General features: G+C 37.0%; 1 protein-coding gene across 5 annotated transcripts in view; it reads right to left on the reverse strand.

Annotated features, from left to right (window-relative positions):
* The window catches only part of USP25 (ubiquitin specific peptidase 25), a 100,947-nt gene that overhangs the window by 16,745 nt on the left and 58,605 nt on the right, over positions 1-25,597 (reverse strand). For 3 of the 5 annotated variants that reach the window (XM_067299704.1, XM_067299730.1, XM_067299738.1), the window contains exons 7-20: positions 24,807-24,944; positions 23,843-23,919; positions 23,053-23,126; positions 21,427-21,575; positions 17,213-17,340; positions 16,286-16,381; positions 15,822-15,983; positions 13,692-13,900; positions 12,892-12,962; positions 8,352-8,580; positions 6,746-6,943; positions 5,107-5,246; positions 2,113-2,226; positions 48-143 (exon numbers count right to left, since the gene is read on the reverse strand). In XM_067299704.1, coding sequence (XP_067155805.1) covers positions 48-143; positions 2,113-2,226; positions 5,107-5,246; positions 6,746-6,943; positions 8,352-8,580; positions 12,892-12,962; positions 13,692-13,900; positions 15,822-15,983; positions 16,286-16,381; positions 17,213-17,340; positions 21,427-21,575; positions 23,053-23,126; positions 23,843-23,919; positions 24,807-24,944 — 1,881 coding nt within the window. The remainder of the gene's footprint in view (positions 1-47; positions 144-2,112; positions 2,227-5,106; positions 5,247-6,745; positions 6,944-8,351; positions 8,581-12,891; positions 12,963-13,691; positions 13,901-15,821; positions 15,984-16,285; positions 16,382-17,212; positions 17,341-21,426; positions 21,576-23,052; positions 23,127-23,842; positions 23,920-24,806; positions 24,945-25,597) is intronic. The other 2 variants (XM_067299712.1, XM_067299721.1) reach the window with 2 other exon arrangements.

Raw genomic sequence — 25,597 nt, forward strand, 5'->3', positions numbered from 1 at the left:
TAACAAGAAAAGTCAGAGGAGAAAAAAGTTGAAAATGTTAGTTGTACCTTAAAGAACCCTGCTTCTGGCCCACACCTGTCATAAACATTCCTGGCTTTACCTATAGCCATGATAATACCTTGCATGTTCGGGGTCAGCATGACCTGCCATAAGGGATTTAAGGTAAAAGTTTTGAATGATTAATATTTTAATGATTAAATTCAATATGCTTTTAGTCTCATGCAAGATAAAAAGCAACTTAATGCATGCATACATTGAAATGGCACGTTTCAATACAAGATTTGATGTGTGTATTCTGCAAATCAATCACAGCACGTGTACATATCTTTTCTATAACAATATATGATTTAAAAGGAAGCTCACAAAAAGATTGAAGAATTGCATCAAATGCACTTTAAAAGTTACATGGTCAAAACTTCCCAGGAAAGGAACATGCATCGTTCAACATTAGTATTCATCAGAAGTTGCATACTGAACAAGTAATACTTGAAGAACCCATGGCCACCAAAGGATAAAATAAAAACTATTTCAAATAAAAAGATCATCCAATCGTACTTTGTATGTACTACACTAAAAAGCATAGTAAACCACACTAACTATATTTTACGTGTTTCAATATAAAAACAAGGGACCCACTGCTATAAAAACAATTGGTCCATGAAGCATTTGCAGTCTACTTCTTAAAATAAAAGCAAGAAATCTGACAAACACAAAGCCAAACATAACACAAAAAAAGACCTCACAGTTATACACATCAGCTATATACACAAAATTTAATACTTCTAGGTTACTCAAAAAGGCCTTTTCCCCTTATTATCTGTGAGCAAAGACAAATGCGCTCTCCCTCACCACCCAAGGTCTAGCTGGCACAGCAACAGAAACTAGCCTTTAGGAGCAGAAGATTAAAAGCCTTAGGATTAATTCTGGAAAAGTTTCCCTCACATAAGAGCAGCATTAAAAAAAATAAAAAAATAAAAGCAGCAAATAGATTACAAAAAAAACAGAAAAGAAAAAAATGGGGAAGAAAGTTAGCATCCTCTGGGAAGACAATGGCATGGGGACAACAACAACAACAAAGCAGGTCATTAGGGGAGGCTAAATGCTCGTGTCTTTAAAGGTGGAAATTACACATTTGTGAGAAGCCAAACTCAGTGTGACACTGTCAATTAGAGTATTTTGTTCCCCATCCCACACTGCCAGTTACAATTGCTCATAATTACAGCACAGAATGACCTGAAATACCCATTTGCGCAGGGAAGTGAAAGCTGCCCACAGCCTACCCAGAAAACACGCTCAGATACCTGCGAATAGGGGCTGCACTAACTCTATTCCCTGCCACAACAAACACGGAATAGGGAGTGTGTCAAAGCAAAACAGCGAGATGACCTGGCAGTGTTCCCTTCTGCTGCCAAAACAGGCCAGCAGAAAGTACTGCCTCTTAGGATGACATGTGCCTCTCATCTGTTCCAAGGGTAATACTAGTTATATGCACCACCTTAGTTCTGACCTAGGAAAAAGCAAATTTTTTTTTTAATGTTTAGGAAGTGGTATTATACCAAAAGGCTGTTATGAACTTTATGGCTGAAAGAAAAAGCCAGGAAAACGTTTTTGATTCAGCTCCACCAGCCCTATCAGTTTCAGGTTATCTCCATGGACAAATTAACTCCTGGAGTCTAAAAAGCTTAACCTTGGCAAATAGGGCATCGGACTTGAACATTAGCTTTACTGGACTGACAAGAAAACACAAACATTCGGAACACCACTCACTGGCCTGGCATTTTTTTTAAAAGAACACCGTAGGAATCCACAGCCTACCACCAGCATTGCAAAGGCTATCTGGCCTAACACAAACATTCAACTTCCACAGCTATAAAGACAAAGACACCTTCGGTGTAAACTATACCATGCAAAGCGTGCCCGATTAGAGTAGCTACTGCTTTATTTTCATATTTCATTACAACGTAAGAGATCGTTATAGTTACAAATCGCTAAGCATTTAGTTATGCAGAAATCTGTTAGGTATCACGATGTGCGAACATGCCAAAAATTCTCATCAGGCAGCGTAAGAAAGCACCAAGTAGGAGCGGTGCACACAATTGCAATCAAATGTACCTCATCGTCATAACCCCCCTCCTCTGACTCAATCACAAAAGTCCCTACATCAGGAATCGCCACCTCTACAACTCGCTGGTTAGGAGCTGGTTGAGCTGGGGTATTATCAGAGTTCTGCAGAAGAAAATCATTATCAGTATGTGGAGGGGGGTGGGGATCAGAAATAGAGAAAAATACAGAGAGACACAAACTGACAGCCTGATCAAGTAAAATGATGTGCACTGCTGAAGTTTTTTGGGGGAAAAAAAAAGGTAAATATCACATTCTCTCATTATTTATAATTTCTTAAATTTTTAGCAGTGGATTTCTAATTAAGCCATAATTGTGGAATTGTGTTGTTTTTCCTTTATTCACTAATCATATCTTCAGAGGGTGGTATTCCATTATTGCAACTTTGTAACATCCGTTACAAATTTAAAGCAGTTGTTAAAGGATGAGTCTCTGAACCACCATCTTTTTTCATATATTCCACCAGGGTATTAGTAAATACATCTGAAGTATCTGAGGAATTCATATTAAGGGATGGCGACAAGCCAAAGACTAACATTTGCTGATGCTCTGGAAGAAATATAAAAATGCCTCTAGCAGTTAAGATACTTGAAAGAAAATCTAAAGATGCACTACATCATACAACAGGTTTTTTTTTTTTTTTAGAAAAGTATACAGAAAAATGGAAAAGATTAATTAGTCGCTAAAAATTCTCATTATGTTAAAGTAAGCTTTTAAACAACAACAGAGATCATCTCAGCTACTACCATCTATCATTATTTGATAGCCAGTTTGCAGAAGTTGATTCTAATCTATGCAGTCACAGTGTGGAAAGAAAGCCACACTGCCATTCTGCAACTATTACAATAGTTTCATTTTTTAAGAAAGATTCCAGAAACACACATAAGGAATGGTATCTATTCACCCAGCATTGTATAAATACAAAGGAAGACTGTGCAGTCAGGAGGAGGAGGGGAAAAAAAAAATATGGACAGAAAATGGGCACAAATGTTCATGTGGTGAGCAGCCCATAATCCTGTTATATGTTCTGATGATGTTTTCCTTCTTTTAAAATGGACAAATAATAAGTTGACAAAAGGGATACATGCCTAGATGTCAGAATGTATATGGAAGTAGAATTACAATTAAAATGAGTAGGGAGGTAGAACTGTACTTCCTTCTTGGCGTAAATTACCTTTGTTTATATGGACAGTGGCTCTTAAACATCAATGAAGTACCTTTACACTAGTTTGGAATTGGCTTTAGATGCTAGCAGCTGAAAGACTTTTGTTTCTTAATAAAAGAGCTTGTTTTGTTCTGCCTCTTCTTTTTTTTGGGGGGGGGGGAGGAGAAGACATCTATCTTGTTGCAGAACAATGCAGTGAAAATATTGGAATAAGGAGACTTACTTCTGCCTCCTTGAGGCTGTCATGATGTTTTAACCTTCAACTGATTTTACATGTTACTTCTCAAAATATAACCTTCAGTTCAACAATCATAGTCTTGTAAAGCCCTAATGCTGACTACAGTGTGAAATGTCACTAGCCTAAAGTACACCACTTGACCCCCGGAATCAAGTTTGTAAGGTTCCCACTGGGATGGATGCCCACAGACCCTACAAAGAGGAGAGCATCAGGCAAGACATATAATCATGACATGGGTATCGTCAGAGTTTACCCTCTCAGCTGGAGAGAGCTCATTAAGCAAGATCCCCCTGTGATGCTCAGTGCACTCCAACTCAAAAAGCCAGATATTCAGTAGACTAAACATTAGTGGTAGAGCATCTTTTCATCCAGGGTTAGATTAGTTTTCCTGTTGGCTTTAACTTCAGTTTAGCAGAGACTCTGCTCTCCCAAAACCACAGTAGAGAGAGATGCAATAACCTTCAGGTTGCAATAAGAGTCAACAAGTTGTCGTGTAATTTTCAACGGGTTTAAACAGACTTTCCTGTTGACCACAAAGACACCTGGCACTAGACTAATTTCATTTAATGAAGATTCAGACCAGAACTTAGAAAGTACACTTGAAATTTTGCACTTATCCAAATTCTTCACATCACTCGTGGTCACTAGTGGTACCTGAGCAAGCTACACTGAAAAAATAAACTGACATATTTTGTGTGCTTCATTCTGAATGTTATGATTCCAAGATAGAGGCATATATTGCTTTAAATGCATTCATTTTTGTGGTAAATACATTGATCATTTACCTATACACCTATAGTGAAACAAAAAAAAAATTTGCTGAAAGCAAAAACTGTTCAGCAGAAACTTAAATATTAGCTTCATTAATAACTCTTGAAGCAGTTAATTTCCAAGTCTTCTTACTATTTGTGATATGAAGTGAAAAAACAGCATCACCCAACATTCTAGTTCTTATAATATACCAAATATGCATCTGATAAATCACAAAGCTTAATTTTCAGAAATTTGTGAATTTGCATTAAAAGCTGCAGAACACTGTTAAACAAAAAGTTCTATCATATTGCAAATTTTCTTGATGATTTTTCACCTTCAGAAATCCATTAGTTCTAAAGCTACCTTCCCTAGACATAATGTTCAAAAAACCTCTCATCTTCAAAAGCTATTTTAGCTCCTGTGGTCCTTTCAAGAAAACTTATAATCTCATATTCCTCAGATAAAAATCATGTTTCAAAGTAATATTTTTCAAGCTTTTTATCTGTAATATCAATATGCCCTGCTAAAATGTTAGATGATTCCATTTATTTTGGAAAAGATTGTTTGACGGTGGGCACTAACGCTTGATTGTTTTTTGAACAACATGCTGGACTCATGACAAGTACTGTAATCACATACAGGACATCTACCTTAATACTTTTATTATACTGTGCTCATTAATATATTACACTCTTTCTGGATGGATTTTTAGTGTTGGACAGATAATCTTCTGTTCAAAGTTTTTTTCTCCCCCCTTTTTGTCAGTTTTCATCCTTTCCACTTGCAAAATAAAAGGGAAAAGATACTTTAAGCTTCAAAATATCCTCACCATATCCATAATAGCTTCTGGACCTCTATCTTCTTGTTCAGATAAAGCTTTATTGATTGCTTGTACAGAATCTTCTTTTAAGTGCTTTGAAAGATCAGTTCTTGATGGTTGCTCTAAATATTCTGGTTCTCCTGCTTGAACTTAGTGAGAGAAATAAGATAACAATTCCATATGTTAACATAAGCATGAATTTTGAATTGATTAGTTTTATTTGGATTAGTGTCTCATAGATAAAGTAACCTGTACAGAAGACACACAGTAGGTCCTATTATTCACAAATCCAACATTACACTAGTTTTCTGTGACTTAGGGCATTTAAAATTTTCATATAAATGGACCCATAATTTTACATTAAGAACATCTGACTCATCCTGTCTATAGACTCATCAAAGCTCTCAAGCAAGGAGTGTTTATCAGCCCTAAGAGGGAGGACTGAGAACAAAGACGAGATTCTGCTTAGACTTTTAGTAGGATGCATGCTCAATATATGGAATGATCAGCTACTAGAGCTCCAAATATATTTTAACTTTAAAAAATAATCAACACATTACAGTCTTCTGACTTAAGAGAAATCTCAAAGTCTCCCTAACTTGGGAGGAAATAAAGCTGAGTGGCATAGTGTTTTATGTTTCACATACGAAAAAGGGAAATTTTGGCAGACAAAAATGACATACATTCATTTAATATTTTTTATTACTAATAAAAGAACTAAAACTAGTCTCAAAGTGTTTATGGAATCAAAACATATAGAAGATGAAGTCACTCTCCACAGAGTTTGCAAGAAGAAAAATATCATTAAATCACTGTACTTTACTTTTTATATCCAATTTGTAGTGACAGATGGTCAAGACAAATGTATGTGCAGGCTTAATGACTCAAGTACAACAATGAGAACATCTGGACAGCAGCCTCACTATACAAATCCATTAGGTTATCTTTGATACGATGTATGAACAGCCTTTTGCAATGGAGCAAAAGGTGGATGTAACCTAAAACCTGACAAGTTTTTCTGCGTTAAAGCAGGCATATTCTTTATGCTGCTTGCCAGTGGTCTTTATTAGTTAAGGCCCTAACAGCACTGGCTTTCACCATTGCTGTTCAGAGCCTTTTGCATGGTTTTAACATCCTCTTTTTTTTTTGTACATCATCATTAATTAATTAAGCTCTGTTATTGCTAACTGTATTCCACACATCACACCAAGTTATTCATTCTTCTCTTCAGATCTAAATTCTGCTCTAACTGAAATGAAAAGCTAGGTCTTCTACTCAGTCACTCCAAAGAGAAGAACATACATTACTGAAAGGCTAATAAATTCTCAAAACTGACTAGTGAGAGCTGTTAATTATCTGTTAAAAAGGCCACAGTTTCCATGCAGAAAAAGCATTTTAATTTAGTACCAGCTAAACACAGCTGGGAGTGGGAAAGAAGAACCATCAACTTATTTCTTTAAGTAAAAATTAAAATGCAACAAAAAACAATGGGTTAAACTTCAAGTGCAGTTATCTTGGCCAAATAAATAATTATAATTCAAGATTACAAAATTTTTTTTTTCTTCCTTTCTTAAACTGTGAAATAATGTATATACAAACCAGTTATTTTTGATTCTACTCCTTTTACAAACAGGTAGGAAAAACTAACCTGGAGCAGGGGAAGGTGCTGGTGCCCTGGGTATCTGAGATAGTAACTTTTCCTGCTGTGCTTTCTGAGCAAGTTCTGTATCCCATTCTTCAAGCTCCTTTTCAAAACGTTTATTGTCTTCCTTGACATAATCCCTCAAATCAGAAGGCAGTGTGTCCATTCCAACAAGTATCTGTCCCGTTTCTTTGTTAAACTCCTCTGTGGTAGCATAAAATTTGTATTTCAGAAAAAGAAAGAATAAGTTAAAAAAAAATATATATATATATATATATATATATAAACTTACTGAAGTGAATTACTGAAAGCATGCAGTACAGCAGCAAGTGTCAAGAACTATATTACATTTACTGTTTTTATTATCTGTTGGAAATTTCTCTGCTACAGGGATGTATTGCCACTGCTCTTTCAATCTTGAGATTATACACACTTGGGCGCCATCGGATCATTACCGTTTTGAAAGATAAGCCTTTTGGGCCATGAACACCATATGGTTCTGAACATTTGCAACAAAGGAAAAAAAACTGTAAGCTAGATTGTATTACTGCCATGTAGAACTAGGAACATCACCAACTTCTCAGGCGAAAAGGGAAGGAGAGCGGGCCTATGTGGATTTGCAAAGGCAACTGATAAGAACGCCAGCTACACGAAGTAACCTTCATTTTTCCTTTGAGAATAGTCTCAGTAATAGTATCCTAGGTCCTGAGGGACAAATCAGCTGTATTTGTCCCCACCAGCAGGTCTCAAACGTAATTAGAGTGGCAGAGCCATCCTACAGGGCTCATAAACCCTATGGCTGCAAGTCTGTTATTAATCTGGCAATCTAGAAACGTCAAGGTTAATATCAGTTCACATATAAAACCAGACAAATGAGATTTCTAGCTTTTTGCCCTATGAAAAGACAGGAATATGAAGATTTTCACTCAAAGTTCAAAACTTGTTGCTGAATGACTGGCCACTTTCAGACTCATCTCCCTAGCCACCATTACCAGAGCCCATGAAACTCATGCTAAGAGGCCTTTCCCCTCACTCCAAACATTTCCTCATAAGCATTCTAGTTACATACAACTGCATGACATGAAAACAGTTTTCAAACCCATGCATTTCTTTGGTTAAAGATGTGCATGGTAAGGCTAAGCTATTCACATTTCAATATATCGCATAAAGTGCCAAGCTTCCACACTCCCATAAAGTTCATTAGAGTTGTGAAGCTTATGGGGGGAAGGGGGAGAGAATAGAGAGTATTTTAATTTTAAGAGAGTCATTTTGGCTTTTCTGTATTTCAGTTTTATTCTTCAGTGAACTTAACATCTCCTAAACACTAAACATGTTATCATCTGCCTAAATGTTTGCAAAATGGCAAACAAATTTTGCTCTTTTAATATAATGCTGAAACACCAGCATTATCTTTATTAACCTTTATTTATGTAAGGTTGAAAAGAACTTGTTTTACCTGCAAAAAACAATATGACTGACAGTTACGAGCATAAATAGAACTTTCCAGAATTTTTTTTTAACCATTTCAAAACTCTGGAAGTTATTCTGAAAGAAGCTCTATTGGTACATTCAGCTATTCTCCTTCATGCTGAAAACATATCCACGACATTACCTTGCATCAAGTATTGTTCCTTATCGTTGATATACATTAAACAATATGCACTGGCATTCCTGTAACCACCAAAAGAGTCACGTTCCAACTCTTCCCATGTTGACTTTGTCACAGAAATATCATTGTATTTCATCCATCTATTCTGGTGGTGGTCATAAATATATGCCCAGTAGTGTCCTGCATTAGCTTGACCTTCATGAACTAGCACAGCATGCAATCTGTAAGGAACCTAAAAACCAGAATAAAATGTCAAACTCTCCTTGCCACATTCAGTTCCTAGTAAACTGACAGTACTAATAGTTATATTAAATAAAATATAAAGTAACAAAAATAAAGTTAAGAGGATCAAACATGACACAAAAGAAAAACAAAGAGGTGAAACCAGCAACACACTAAGCTAAATGGCTTTGAACTATGTTAGTTACCATTGTTTTCACAAGAGATCTTAAAAATGTTAGTGGATCCATAGCATAAATGTCTACTCTCCTGTCTTTACTGCCAGGTACCCTCTTTTCTTCTTTTCTTAATTTTGTGTTATTCCTACTTTCCTTGCATCTCAAAAAAACCCCCGAAAACAAACAAACAAAAAAACCAAAACTGTGTGTCAGCCTTTAGTGTCTGTGATTTGTTCCAGTTCTGAACTGGTAAACTCATCCTGAAGTTTGAAAAGTCGTATGTAAATTCAAGGTAACAAACTCTGTTTTTCATGTGTCAATAGCCATTAAGCGATTTTACTTAAGGAGAATCTGGGAAATAAATACTTCCATTTTAAAAAGGGAAAATCCTTACAGTGTTAATGAAACTATAAACGTTGCAGAACAGGAATACAACTGTTTTCCAGCATTCAATAAATCAGTAAAAGCAGTGCTAAGAGAAGAAAGAAACCTATGAAGAGGTTCTCTCCTCCATCTGAGGCAGAGAAGGAAGATATCAGTTTCTAGGATCAGCAACGCAAAAAGTAGCACTGCTGATGAGTGTTCTCCTACCAGGAAGGAGGAGGAATGGAATACTTTGCTCTTGTTTAACTCCTTGGAAATTTGAATGCTAGCAGCTTAGCTAGGATGAAAAACCTGAAACCACCTTTTCCTGCTGCCACAGTCTGGACTGTAGATAAATGGCCTATTTAACATAATGTGAACTAAACAGTTGTAATCATCATCTACCACCACAATAATCAGTAACCATAAATACATATGTAACTGTGATTTGAGAAACTCTTTGAAGGTATTCTTAACCTGGTCATTCTCTTTCAGGCTACACACAACTATCTGAAGATTTTGCAACCTCCCTTGAACTGTAAAGCTAGCTGACTGCACAGCAGCAGAAATCAGACTGCCAACCCAGAGCCTGAACCTCACACTTTGTAAGTCTCCCGAACAGAAGCATTTGCAGAAGAAATCCTAGCAACTCCTTAAATCTGAGTGGTCTGGAGGTTTTTACATCTGTTATCAAACTGGGGTGAAAGCCTTCTTAAAGTGCAAGTCTATGTGTATGCACATAAATATATGCAGATCCTGATTAAAAAAACCCAGGTAAGTGAAATCTCTTTAGGCTTCTATAATTAAATTTCATTACCTTAAAATAGCACGATGCAACCCCAGGTGATTTAAAATCATTTTACTTAAAACCATGCTAACTGGGTCAACTTCAAGGCCTCTATCTTTTTCTCCAGCTTTGGAGAACTGGCTGTCAGTTGTCTAGTCTGAGTTTCAAGGAATGTTAACTGTTAATCCGTGACTGGAGGGACATACAATACTGACAGGTGAATTCAGTGCCAAGAAAGGTGTCTTAGTGGCACAAGGCAACACACTAGGTAAGGATAAGCTGCATAGCTTACACTTAACTGCTCATGAAACAAAAATGGAACTTCCTCACCTTCTTCACGTGTAATCACAGAACAGACGTACCAAAACAGCAAAATAAAACAAACAACAACAACAACAACAAAAAACCCCAAACCAAGAACAGAGACCTGGTAGGAAAAGTAATGAAAATCTGAACGATGTCCTTATAACTAAAACAACATGACTGACATGAAGAGTACTTCACCATGACACAAACACCTCAGTCAAGATACTGCACGTGTTCACCTCTGGTCAGTTTAGCAGATTAAGTAGTCCAGGAGGATTCTGAACAATAAACTTTTAGATTAACAATATTTTCAAGTGACACTGGTGATGTCTTCACTGATTATATGACTTCATGCCATCTGATAAGCAGTGAACTTGCATATGTACAGCAAAACAGTAAAAGGGCATAAAACTATCAGTCCAAGAGACTTAAGCTAATTGTCACTATAATCCTCTTCAGCATCACAGGTACCCTGGGTACATTTTTTCCCCTTTCGGTTTCTACATTAGCGTCTTACAAAAACAGAAGGTTATGTTCCATCTTTATAGGATGCTCAGTAACCCATTATACAGGCTATTGCAGAGGTCATCTGCAGAATCAAGGAAACATCCATTGCTGTCCACTCTGCTCTCTAAATACAATAGAGTTCTTTTAACAGTAAGAGTGAGATCAAGCTATGAAGCTTTTCTTAGTTCAAGCCTGAGACTAGGATGAATTCTCACAGGAACCACAGATACCTCTTATCTCTATTTCTTATCCTCCACAGGAAGTTCATGGAAGGAGGAAAAGAAAAGAGGGGACTCATATAAGCAGCCAGTGAATCTATTCATTCATGAGGATGAGACAAAATAAGGATCTCAGAATTTTATTTCACATGATGATTTGACAGGGGTTTTATAGACAACTGTAGTTTCCTTAGAATCAAAATAACACACAAGGTATAGCTTATTAGGAGCTTCTTATGTAGTTCATACAGACAGTGTCCTGCAAATATCACACTACTTCCTTACAAAACAGTCTAATTTTATGTGCCCAGATGTCACCGATTCAGAAGAGACACCCTCCCCCCACCGGATAACAGGCTAATACTAAACCATCCAAACTCCCAGATGCCCAACCTCCCAGATGCAGAGGTGGGCAGGGGAAGGTAAACCAGCTATATGCACACCTGCCTCTTTCCTGCTCTACCAAAACACCCAGCTGGACAAAACAGGGTGAGCTGCAGAAGGGCAGCCTTTACTTCCAGTTTGTAATTTCAGACATGTTTGGTAGCTACTTGTTCTCTAACAATCACGTAACAACACACATCACTACTTTCAACTGCAGGCATGGTACAGAAACCCCCTCTACAAGTCTATGTGCTATCTTCGTCTTTCTCCGTTTCTGGAATTCTCTGTTTCAAAAGGAAATAAAAACAAACATCTACTCTACATTATAAAGATCTGTACCAGAAAAAATTTTTTTTTGTTTTTTTTTTTTAAACAACCAAGTGGCCTTTCTCTAGTTTAATATTTGCTGACTAATATCCTGGTCAGCAAGAGGTATTTCCTCCTGTAACATGTAAGCCAACAAAAGTAGGTTATTTGCATGTAAGATCACCTCAAAAGCAGAAAAAGTGCCTTTACCCCGAGTTGCATAACAGTCCAAAAAACTCACTAGCTGCACCCAGCAGTTAAGTCCTCAAATTACTTAACGTACTGTTAGATGACATGTAGCCTGTAGCCTCCCTGGTACAACACAAATCTTTGGGGGGAAAAAAAAATGCCTGCCAGTAGAAAGTTTAAAGAAAGCCATCTAGGCAACTCCATCCAAAACTCTTAACATTAGAGTTCAGCTGCCATTAACTATAACAAGCTATGTACAAAACCAAAATGTACCTCAAGGAAGAGTGTAGGCTGAACAGATTCTAATTGGAAGGAAAATATTTCTTCTTACTAACAGAAAGTAAGAGAGAAATAAACCTTAACCTTAAAACTTGCCTAAGGAAGTGAACACAAGAATACCTCAGAAGCCACAAGTGCACAGTAAAGCATCCTAAAACTGCTGTTCAGATTACAGAACACAACAATTTTCCAAGAGAACAGCTCAGACTAATAGTTAAGGTTCTCATTAGTATTAAATCAAGACAGATTTAAAATAAAAATAATCACTAGCATTATTAACTACAAATGTAAAACAGGAACCTTGAAGTCCTGCATCTTAATATGGAAGTTGCAAAATACAATGCTAATAAGCACTAACATATACAAATAATGGTTTCTTGTATCTAACATTTTGCCATCTTAAAATCATCAGACTATATAGCCAAATCACAGTGAGAAAATTTTATTGTGCTACACAAAACCTGAGGTTCTACAGTCAAGTCAAAAGAGCTGATCAGAGATGAAACCTATTTTGGCTTTTTGTTACAAAGTCAAACTTACACAAGTCGCATGTTAAACCTGTCTTATGTCACCTGTAAAATATCATAAATCTGTCTTTCATCTAATTGTGCATAATCAAAAAGTTTGCAAAAGCTGTTATGATTTCCAAATGAAATTTCTCAAGCTGTTTATAATAGCTGGATATATAATATATAATATTATAACAGCTGGATATATAATAGCTCTATTTTTAAGCAGCTAACAGTTGTAATAAAAGTGACAAAAAGGATCTATTTTGGGTTATCTCATGCAGAAAGTTTACTTACTTGGACCATTGTTTTGTCAGAGTACATCAATTCAATTGTCCGATGTATTCTTGATATACTTTCTTGTAAATCTAAAGGAACAATGATAAAAAAAAAAAGAAAAGTGAAGCCATACAGTGGTACATTGATACATCTTCATTTTTTCCTTATTAAAGGCTCAAACCAGGGTACATATTTCACATTTGGTGCATCTACAGGTCAAACACTGAAACTTTTTGGATGAAAAAGCAGATAGAATGATTCATGATATGCTGCAGCTTGCTTGTTGGAGCTCAACCAATCCCACCCCAGTAAAACAACTACTGTCCCTTTTTTCCTCAGAGCAACACAACAGATCATGAGCTCTACCAACTGCAAAAAGTCTTTGCTCAGAAATTTCATTATTTTTACCTCACAGAAGGTGGCTATCTTAAACACCCCCACAGAATACCAACATAAAAAATCAGCCCAACCCACTACCACACTGACAGCTAAATCTTCCTTGTTGAAAATTTTCTGGCATGGATACCACTTCCCTTCTACCCTATTCTTGCCAATGCCTTACCATACACACAGAAACCTGTGCTGAAATGTCCCCATGTGTTACAAGCTCAATGCTCAGTTTGCATCTTCCTTTTATATACTTCTAGTCTACTAAGATCTGGTATAACTAGCTTCCCCTCCTATGAGTCAGAGATAAGTTTAAAACTAACGAAACAACTCGACACACACATATGCACATGAAGGCTATTCCCCACCCCCCCACCCCTTTCCCAGTCTACAGATCCTTTTCAGCTACTTTCTCCAACTTGTGGCAATACCTCTAGTGTCGTTTTCTACTTCAGTCCTCCAACGATGTAAACAACCTTCTAGAACAGAAAGCTCTTCCTCAGTGATGTGCCTTGGTGCTGGATGCATCGGCAGATCAGGAGGAATTCGTGATTGTGTGAATGGTTTATGTATTACTGATCTTTGTACAGGAGATGTGCTTGGAACATCTGAAGATGAAGGCCCCTGCTGCTCTATTGTGCTGCATTCATTCAAAACATGAAATACAAAAGTGAAGTCATCCTGCATACAAACTGAAAGCTGCACAATAAAAATAAGCTTTTTCATCTGAATACAGAAATTTTAAAGCTGGTAAGTTCCTTCAGCGCAATCCAGAAAAGGCACCTACAATATCAGTGTGGAATTTCTATACAGCTTCTGAAAACTTTCTGTTGTATTTTACTTGTTAGCACAACAACAACTCTCGTTGCCACTACCAAAGATAAAGGAATCAGAACTGGATCAGTCAAACCTCAGTTTGCTCTACCTGAAACGCTATCCAACACATTCAAGTAACATCACAAAAGCAATCACTACAGTTTGAAACATTTATTGCCAAATGTCAGAGAGAAAAAACTCAGCATCTTGTCTTACAGTCCATTGATCATAAAATCCATTAAACACAATAACTTCTGTGTTTAGTAATAACTTCACGTGTCTTATGCCTAGCAGACTTCCTTTCTGTGATCGTCTACCTGTAGCTTATGTTAACGGAAAAGCAATAATGGAAACAACTCTGATATTTATGCTCACTGGGATTTAGCACCATACCATCTAAACTTGTTCTAAACAAGTCTTGTAACTTAAATATCAAAGTAACCAACTTAGGGGAATTCTAACAGAGCAGTAGAATGTTAAAAATTAAAATCTGCTACCAACTTTTCTCCTCCCATCAACTAAGAGACCTATATGTAGTCCTAGACATAACATGAATGTGAAGATCCTTCTAACAAACCACTGTTTATTTACTTTGGGTATGGCATCATGATGTATTCTGAGGAACCTGGACTCTGTAGTAATTTAGAAAGTCCCAAGAACATTAAGAGCTGACAAACACCACTCCACATAACATACTTTCATGTTTCTATAGGTTGACAAAAAAGTTGTAATACCTACATTTTACAATATAAACCTCCTATATAGCAGTTTGAACACAGTGTAGTACTTTCGATACTGTAGTGCAGGCAAACAATGGTATCTTTTTAGACTTTGTCTTCTCTTATCAGTCATCAGTATATTTATTGGCATTATATCAGCAAGGCATCTGAAGACTTTTACAGGCTTTTTAGACTCATTTACTTCACTCCTCTGAAGTGACTGGACCTAGAACCCTATATTCTGAATCCACCATCAAAAGCTCTGACATAAACAGTTAGTGCCCACACAGCCAAGTCCTATCCTAATTTATACAGCCAGTAACTCTCCTAATTTCAATAATGAGTAAAACAACATTACTGGACCTTGATCTCCCTGGTATTTGGCTGTTTGGTATAAAAGAAGACAGAATGTTTAGTTCTTGACAATTTCAGACAGCGATTTAAGTGGCAAAGCTGAAGTGCTCAACTTTCAAGAAAAAATTAACAGATCAGTTCCATATCAGAAACCACAAAGGTTTGCAGCACATGGACATGTGCTGTCCAAATTCAGATTCTTAAAAACAATATAGGCCACCTGAAAAACAATGACATCATCAGATATTGTGTTTATTTGCAATTGTGTCACTTCAAGTAAGCAAGAGACAATGACTCAATGTTTAGAAAACTAAGCAAGCACTGATGTTCAATACCACAAAGCACTATAGTCCTTAGTTTTACTTTGAAATTGGTAATTCTCTAATTTGCTTATAAAATACAAGTTTTTATAAGCATATTAGGCAATCTCATATTTATAAATTTGTCATACTAGAAAATATGTCTAGGAAGAATGCATAAACTTTACCTATCCCCATTAGGAGACGCTCAGTTTTATTAGCACTGTAAATTAGATAGCTGAATTCCCTCTCATCTCTCTCAGTTCTGCAGAGACACGGTTCCATTTTAAATGGTCTATCACTTGATTCCAAAGGGAGTTCCTAAAGGCAGAGCGGGAGTGGATGCGGTACAGAATGGAGGTGCAGCTGTTACCTTGGCGTGGTCTGCGCGGGCAGCGTGCCACTAGAGGGGGCGCTGGCATCGAGATCGTCAACGGGAGAGGTGCAAACGGGCTTGCTGGAGGCAAACTCCAAGGCATACTGCAGCACATCTACCAAGGGGAATCGTTTAGGACCAGAACCATAGCTTAAATATCTGTTAACCATAAAACGTATTAATGCCATGACTCACAGATACAGGGAAAAAAAGAAAAAAAAAAGAAAGAAAAACGGTATTCTCACAGACTACAATTAAATAAAAGAAACCTTTCCTAATAAATTTAATGCATCAAAACTACTGTTCTTATACAAGTTTCCAAGTAAAACAGTAAAAGAAGAGAGAGACAGCAGGGAAATTTAGAACAAATAACTACTACACACAAAGCGTATAGATGAGTTATTTTGTTCTATATAGCCCATATTGCTTGCATTTACACTGAAAACAGTTATCTATAGTACCGTTCTAATCTTTGTTGTAAAACCGTGAGGTACTCTCTAAGTCTCTTGATTTCATCCCGTTTAATTCTTGTTATTTCTCTGTTTTTGTGCATGTATCTGCAAAACACGAAAGTCAGAAAGACACGTCAGCCCATGGTATATAACACTGAAACTGAAGTCTGTATCCGTCAGCCATGCCATTTACTGCCAACAAAAACCTCACGCTCTCTAGAACATGATTTATTTCACCTACAACATGTTAAGCTGTAAAACAAAACTAAGAAAACAGTAAACCCATTAACCCCCCTCCCATGACTTCCAGATGATGTTTTAACTCCAACTTCAAAAAGCTCTGTTCATACCATAAATGAGTCTTTCAAATCTGTATGCAAACATGTATCAGAAGGCTTCTAAATTAGGTGGTTTTACTAGCATCCATGTAGCAACACTCCTGTTTCATTGTTTAGGCTCACAGAAAAACACTTAGTATTTAACTGAAGGGCATGATGATATTTCATCTCCACATATAAAGAGCATTTATTGATGCTGAGAATCCCTATGTTTCAAGTATCTTCATTCAAACCATGCAGTGTGTCTGAAACACCATGGAATATGAGACTTCTCTCCCTCTTTCCCAGATGGACCAATAAACACACCAAGGCAGTGTGAGCTTTCAAGGTGTTTTGCCTATGTATACAACCAGCTAGCAATAAACTGGGTTGAAGACTGAATTGTAAGCAGGTTTTGGCACAAAGGAGCAGCATATCCGAAACTGTGTAATTGCATTTTCTGAAACAGTCACTGAAACCCATAAAATTACAACAAGTCCAGCTAGAACAGAAATTTACTGTGATTTAAGCCAGCATAAGATGCACTAGCAATTTTACCAAATTGATGAGATTTAATTTATATTCATACTAGGACTTTGCTGACAATATTATACTGTACCTGTCCAGATATAAAATTGGAGGAAATTCTAATTTGTTGTGTATCTTCTCTGGTCTCCCCAAAGCCTGATTAAACTCAAATCTTGAGAGCTCAAAAGTTAAGACAGGAGGAAGTTCAGTGAACCAGTGCTGAACAAAACAAAAAACAGAAAACCCCACAATGAATGCCTTCAAATAACAGAACTTCAGACATAACGGTATAATATTTGCATACTGACAGCTATGGGAGAAATTGGTTTTAAGACAGTGGGTCAGCATAAGCTTTCCAAAGTTCCCATCTTCCAGTTTCACTGAAAATAAAGACCATTTGCTTCACTCATGCTGCAGCAGAGCATTACAAGTCACCTGCTGCTAAGTGGATAAAGCAGAGCAGGCCCCACCTCCTCTAGCTTCTTCCTTTCACATTTGTCTCGCTCATTTTGAAAGTGGCCCACACTTGAACCAACCTGCCTTGCCAGTGTCTCATCCTCCTTTTACTCTCAAAGGCCACTGAATGAGTTGGTTATACTGTATGGAGTGCTCTTCCCTCCAGTTTCCTTGTGGTTTCTGACCCTTTTGTTCACCCAAAATCACTCAAAGTTTCCAATGACCTCCTCGTGAGCGGGATCAGTAAGTACTCGGTACTCCCCGAGTCAGGCAACCCCTCTCAGCTCTATCAAACAGATACTCTTTCTTGAAATCTCCTTCCTACAAATATCCTCTCCTAAATTTTCTTCTTGTCTCTCTAATCATTTTTATCACATTCTTGGACCAATCCATGTTGTTGTCATCTTCCAGCTTTCTTTGGCAATTCAGCAGGGGTCTATCCTTAGTTTTCATCTCTTTCCTTTCATACTTTGTTTCTCAGTAAACACAATTAGAAGATGAATTCAGCTACCATCTCTGGCATTAGAGTCATCGTCATTCGCCCCTTCCCCAAATCACGGTCTATCCATTTAATAAATTTTGGATGTCTAGTCATCAAATCAAGCTTCTCCAGATTGCTGTATTCATCATTGCTACACAATTCTGATGCCAATGCAACCTGAACGTGACATGTGGCTCAGGGCTCACTTCACGTTCTCCTATCCAGCCAAATGTCTTGCATATTCTTTTCAAATAACACCTCCAAGACAGCCTTTGCTTCCTAAGTTCACGGCTAAAATCCTGATCTAGGTTATCATTTTACATCTCAGTGCAACGCTACCTCTCTTCCCCTCTCGCCCAGCCTTAAAAAGTGCAGCCTCGTCACACTGACAACTATCCAAGGTGTTGCTGAACTTTCCTAGTTCATTGCCTTCAGCATCACTCATCTTTTTACATGTTTACATGCAAAATAAGCTGCCTTCATTCTTCTTATGTCAGCTTCCACTACCCACCTTTTAAGTTGTAAAGGAGACAATCATGACTTTTCCTCTCGCAATTCCTTCACATATCAGAATGTTTCACTGCCAAAAGTTGACAAAACCACATCACTACCCTTCCTTAAAATCCTTTTATTGCAATGTCCCAAAACAACTTAACAATGACAACGCTGCCGATGTGCTAAAGTCCATCAACCATGATGCTGACAAATGTTACCTCATTTTCCCTCCGCATCTACCAACATCTACAGGCACTGACCTCATCTTTCCTTCAATTTGGATTTAAGTTTCTTGGGACAGGGAGTGTCTTTTTGTTCTGTCTGTACATTTCTTTGCATGCTGACACCCAACTCTGTGGCTAGGGCTTTTACGACAATAAAAATAATGAAAGACTAGCTAAACACACAGTTAAAGAAATGTGTGGGAACAAGAAGAAAAGGGATGTTACTTATTGGTAAAACAGATCCCCCAACAAGTGCGACTACCACACCAATATTATCTTAAGGCTCTGATAACTACACCGGCACAAACGCCACTTGAAATCTTTGTTTAGAAGACACAGACTTTGTAAAAAATATAAGAAATTCAGCTTTCTTCAGTAATTCCAAATCTTCCAATGCATGGCAACATTTCTGGGCCATTAAGATTTAATCATAACTACAAACAGCAGCAGCAGGCATAAATTAATTACTGAAGTCCAGGGAAATATAACTTATTTGCTTGGCCCTAGTAATTATACAGTTAGGATTAGGACTTAATACATTAGCTTTCTAATTTTGCCACCATTGTCAATATGTTATATGGCTATCTCACTTCCATATTCACAGGCAAAGAAGCTGAACAGATTAAAATCCAGACAGTTTCACAGAATTCAAAGCTCAACACTACAGAACAGCATATGATTATCCATTTCCTGTAGTTTTCTGGCATTTCAGGTTCAAAAAAACTCAATCAAACAGAAAAAAACACCACAAGTCTGACATTTCTAATCAAGAATTTATAATTGAACTGACATTTTATGCATGAATGCACACAAGTTTTAACTACAACCTTCAGTCCATAAGATGGAACAATCTTGCTTTCATGGCACCTACATAACAAGATTACACATTGCATAAAGGAACCATGCTTTGAATGGTACCAAGATATTAATGGTTTTTTTTCCTTCCAGTTATATTTCAGAAAACATGCTTATTACAATAAGTTATTTTTGTAAGTGCTGAAATAAATATATATATATATATATTTTTAGCCAAATCAAATTGGCCGATATATATATCAGTCAAATCATTCATATATATATGTGAATGATATATATATATCATATATATACGAATGATTTGGCTGATCATTATTTGATAAAAATAGCTAACCAGAAAAAGGGATTGCAAAAGAGAATCTATAAATCTTTTGTTGAGAACACAAAATTGGAAATACAACTTCAGATTAGAGGATGATTTCAGTATGCTTCACTAGGCTTAGTAATTAAACACCAATGTGTATGTTGATACGATTAAAAGAAGTAGAATTTTATTATTGCAAAAGATTGGCACCAAGAAACTACACCTAAACTTTTTGTTCAGGTAGAACGAACCTTCTAGGACTTCACATCTTTAGAGTAATTGTGATGAAACGTGACTGACTGTGTAAAGAGAAAGTAGTTTAGCCTTTAGGGGCAACGATAATTAGCGTATTTCCACACCAATAACCTGCAGGTCTTAAATTAAAGAAGGAGCCCTGCCACAAAGAAATGCTTTGCATATACATGCATGCCAGCAAGAAGAGAGAGTATTTTAGAGCCCACCCTCTTGGTTCTGCAACCATTAACCACCTCTTTTCCCTGCCCCTTGACTTCTGCAGCTGAAGTCTCATTTGTCACCTTATCCCAACATCATACACTGCTTACCCTGCTTCTCAGTGTCACTCCACCTTCATCCCTCCACACATGTCTCCAGCATGCTCTGACTTTTGGCAGACTCTTGCTCTAGCAGCAGCTCTACTGGGAGGAGAAGCAGCCTCTAGAGAAAGCCAGCCTAAAGGAAGCCCCTAAAGGTCTGTCCACCACAGTGAGCAAAGAGGGGAGAAAAAGAAAACTGCCCACTACTGTGTGTGAAGAGAAGGATGATGAGAGAAGCCAGTAAAAGGGGAGAGGGAAAGGAGGGGAGGGTGCCAAGGAATAAAAAGATAGAGTACAGAGGAAAAATAACAATCCTCTGAAAGAACGGTCAAACATGCACCTTGGACATGCTCTCTACATCATGGCACAGTGCGGTATGTCAGTAAGAGCAGTGATCAACTACTGCAAGGCATTACACCAGTGACCTCTCTGCAGATCAGATATCAGCAACAGGTGGGAACTAGCCTGTGCCAATTACTGTAAGCACTTAATTGTGCCAACTTTTAGTAAGCACTAACTTTGTAACCTATAAAGAATACAAAAAGATGTCACTGGATACTTCAAGAGAGGTAACAAGCCCCTAAAATTAACAATCCAATTATGCCAGACATCAAAACCTGTAGAGCAGCAATGAACAGTGGTCACCTTAAAAAGAACAAACAAATGAACAAAAAAACCCAACAACTTGCTGATTTTTCCTGTGGAAATAGTTCAGTATGAACTGGGACCTGAATTCAATGGCAATACTCCCAATAAGTTCAGCATTCTTTGGACAGTGCACAGCAGCGCTTTTCCAAACTTCTCACCACACTCATTGCAAGCAAGACAAGGTGTTCACTCCAGGCAGCATTAAGTATATCAACGACAGCGCATAAGACCTTTAGCACAGCATTCTGTAGACTGTAAAATCCCAATGAAAAATAAAGAGCACTATAAGAATGCCCTGAAAGAAGCCCACAGGAGCATTTAACTCACCTCCTGACCAGACTTTGCAGAGTTTTCTGAATGGAGAGATTCAATTTCCCCTTCAATCATTGCAGCTTCTAGGCACTCGTGCAGATCTTTAAAGCCATTAACCTGGAGTGGATACTGGCCAAACATTTCTGTGTTTTCAAATTTTTTACCTTCACGTGAGAGATTAAACAGTTAAGGGTTCAGGCACATGCATTTAATCTTATGAAAATCTAATTCACGTGAACTAGTATACTGAATGATATTCCCACTAATATTCTCACAATGATACATAGGAAAACAAGGTACTTGAAAAAGTAGCTTGAACATGATATTGAAAATGACTACATTTTCCTCTGCTACCCATTTTTATATTGTTTTTACATTTATCAGTTATAAGCAAAACTCATAAAATGACTTAGCACTACAGATATATGGGAAGTTTTACACATGCAAAGCTTGTGTAAAACTCCTCTTCCAAGTAACAGCTCAGTAATACAACCCTGCTCAGTCACAGCAAAGTCGGTGGAATTGCTATTAAGAGACAACCTTTTGTATAAGTACACTTTGCAAAATTAAACCATAGAAAAGAATACTCAGGATTTCTGTCCTGAAAACAATACCATTGTTTAGTTATAGCGTATAATGATATAAGCTCAGACATAGGCAGAAATACGGGCAGCAGGCAATTTCAATTTACAGTCTTGATTTATTTCTGCCTAAAGTCAGAAATGAGTCTTCTTACATGAGCCTTTTTTTTTTTCTCTCCATCTTCTCAGTTTAGATATGAGAATGTGAAGGATGAAAGTACCCAACTGGAAAGGAGGGAGAACGCTGACTGATAGCAATGAATCTGGAGAACGGTTTTGAAATATGACAACAAGGTATTAGATACAGCGTTCCAGGCCAAGGAACAATCTGGAAGCCTCTTTAAAGATTATAGATGCTTCATTCAAAAGCATCTTGGGATTCATTCACCCTTGGGAGAGGGGCAGAACCAGTAACATTTAAAATACTTTCACAACAGCTAGCTGCCTGGAAACAGAGAATGCTGCAATTTTGCAAATCTGCTAATTACATGCAGATAAGAAAGGAAAGTTTGCTGTAGTCTCTCTTCCTCCTCAGTACTCTCCCTGCTTCTGCCTTGTGCTCGTTTTCAACTACTTGTTTTCAAGGAACAATACTTTCAAAGGGGTGAATCATCCACAGCAGAAGCTGTGTATAACAAAATGCAATAACTGAAATTTTAAATTGCATTAAAGCAGATGGAGAGAGTGTGAGACACTAGCTCACTGAAAAATTGTAACTTTGCCTTCTGTACACTATTAACAAATAGTGGCAAAAAATAAACTGTTAATCAGTTCTTGCAAGCATTTATGCTCAGCATCTCACCCTAACTTCTGCTTCACTTAAGGACATATATTCAATTCCTGAAAGCTATCAGAACAGTCTTTCCAGATCACTGAATTTCACTACATTTACCTAAAGTCTCATATTCTCAGGACCAACTTTTTGTCACAGGCTGAATACGTATTCTTGAAGTGTATATTCGCGGACAGCTAAAATGTAATAACTGTATCATTCACCTCTGCACTCAGACAAGCACTGAACAGATACCAACACAGAAGGTCAAGTAATTCAGATGCATACCTTCAAGCACACCTACTGCTAGAAATCGTCCATAAAATAGCTCTACCATTGGGTTCTTTGGCTTCTCTCCATCCCTGAAAACATGAACTGTGTTACCATAAGATCAAACAGAAAGCCACAAGCCTCTACCAAATACGAGCAGAACATTTTGAATTCATTATGGAAATGCTGCTTATCTTAGTGTACGTTAAGTTTCGTGCTTTCTTCTAATGACAGTGGTTCACATATTTGCAATGATAAAAGCTATATTCCAAAAAATAAGTTTCTGAAGCGTTTCATTCTAGGAGAAGTTACGTGAATCAAATTCAAAATAAAAATTCAAGTGGTTAAATTGTACGTGACCTTTGTAAAAACTATTTCCTCCAACACTCCAGAAACAATTACATATTCAAAAGGCATTTTGCAGATGTTCACTTACACAAACAATGAGCATTTATATTCTGAGAAGAGAAACAGGAGCAAGGTTTTGAAGTATTTAAACTGTGGTATTGAGAAACAAAACTGCATTCAGATGAGAAAAAGCCTAGCTGATTACTTACAATACCCATCTTTACTATCTAGTTACTTTGAACTTCATTCAGTAAGATTTCCAAAATGAAATATGAAGGTGGAAAAAGACAATTCACAGAAAATCAAAAGATAACAGCATATATGGAAAAATATACTTTAACTGAAACAAGCTACACAGTTGGATCTGTTTCAACCATTCAATGAGAAGAGGGTTTTTGGTTGTCTGGTTTGCTTTTTCTTATCAAAATGTTCAATAGACAGGTGAGAAAAAAAATCTTACCTCTCTTCTTCAGCTTTAATCTGGAAGGCATCTTCTAACCAATCTAATAATTTGTGTGTAAATTCACTAACATCTTGCTGTTGGAAAATATAAAATAATCAGTACACGTTCACATATATTACAGATAATAATGAGGTGTCATCCTTACAAGATCAGCATAGCAGTATTTCCCCCTAAAAGAACTCCAAAGTCACACTATGTCTAAGACTATGCCATGACTATTTTTCATGGGTGGCTCTGGAAGCACATTAATGTTCTAGTGCTCCTCAGCCATTGCACTGTCCTGTGATCCTTACTATTTTGGCTCAACTTTCACACCGTGGTAGTCCAAAGGCATCTTATGAATCCCATTGTTCAAACTCTTTGGTATCTAACAAGTGGTGACTAGTATTACTTTCACAGAGCACTAAATTCAGCATGTTGTTGTAATTAAATACCTTAACCATATAACCTCATGTGGGAAAACTAAAGCATCTTAAGAAACATAGTGTTTCTCAGAAAAGCATTTAGGCACACTCCCCAAATATGAGTATCGAGACTCTCCAAACCAATATCTAGATAAACAAAGAGTATACTTTGACTATACAGCCCTGGATGTACAGAAGAATAAACCTCATTCAAAAACTACTGACTTAGAAGATAAACTAAATCCTGAAAGCAATAGTGTGAAACTATTAATAAAGTTTCAAGAATGAGGTTAGTTTACTTTGAGGTTTCTAAAATAATAGGAAGAAATGGATTATGGTAGGCATACTCTCTGGAATTAATATATGTGTATAGAAGTGACTATAAGAGATCACATAATATTAGAGGAAAAAAATTAAAAAGAAAGATTGATAATTAGAAGTTTCTTAGTAGTACCTGGGGAAATTTTGGTTTTTGATTGTCCATTTTAAGGATTCCCTATTACTCGAAGACCCTAAGAGAGCATGTTTAAGCTTGATTGAAAATACATAGGAATTACCTGCTGAGAATCATTTGATTTAAAAGCATCTTTAAGGATTTCAACCGCTCTAGATGGGTCAACATATTTTCTCTTTGAACCAACTAGAAGTGCAAACAGGTACCTCAATTCACGCATGAAAGGCAGATTCCTATGTTCCTGTATTTGAAGAAGAATTAAAAATATTTAACAAAGTTGTAACAAAGATATACTTTATAGAAAAGTTACCAAATGAACTAAGCATAAAATTCAGCCCATCATCATAGAAATATGTAGGCTTACTTGCAGCACTACTAAGGTGGTGTTGCACACCTTTTACTTGCTAGTTTTACAAAATAAGGTGGTTCTCTAAAATGCTATGAAAATGAAGTTACATTGCAGAAACTGAAAGCTCTTCGAAACTGCATTTAGATATGGCTGTTTGACTTGAAATAAGGCTGAATGGACAAGTGGTGACAGCACAGAGCTGTATTTAATACAGAACAGTTGCTCCCAAGACTTTCTACTTAGTATTACACACCCAGGGCCCACATTCTTATTTCTATTGGGCTGGTGTCCCCAATTCTGCATGTTGTTTGTCATCAAGCTTATTTGGAAGCCACTAATTAAATGAAAGCTTATGTAAACAACCAACAACAACCAACTTTGGAGACAGAGAGGGGAAAAAGAAGAGATACCCTTTCCCTGAGAATTATCTATGGAATTTCAGTTTTATAAAAAAAAATGATAAATTTCCCATGAGATCCTTTGTAGCATCTCACTATCAAGTATTACCTATTCCTACACGAACCACACAAATCTGACATAGTAAA

Source organism: Apteryx mantelli, chromosome 1 (genome assembly GCF_036417845.1).
Source record: "Apteryx mantelli isolate bAptMan1 chromosome 1, bAptMan1.hap1, whole genome shotgun sequence".
In the NCBI taxonomy this organism is placed as follows: domain Eukaryota; kingdom Metazoa; phylum Chordata; class Aves; order Apterygiformes; family Apterygidae; genus Apteryx; species Apteryx mantelli.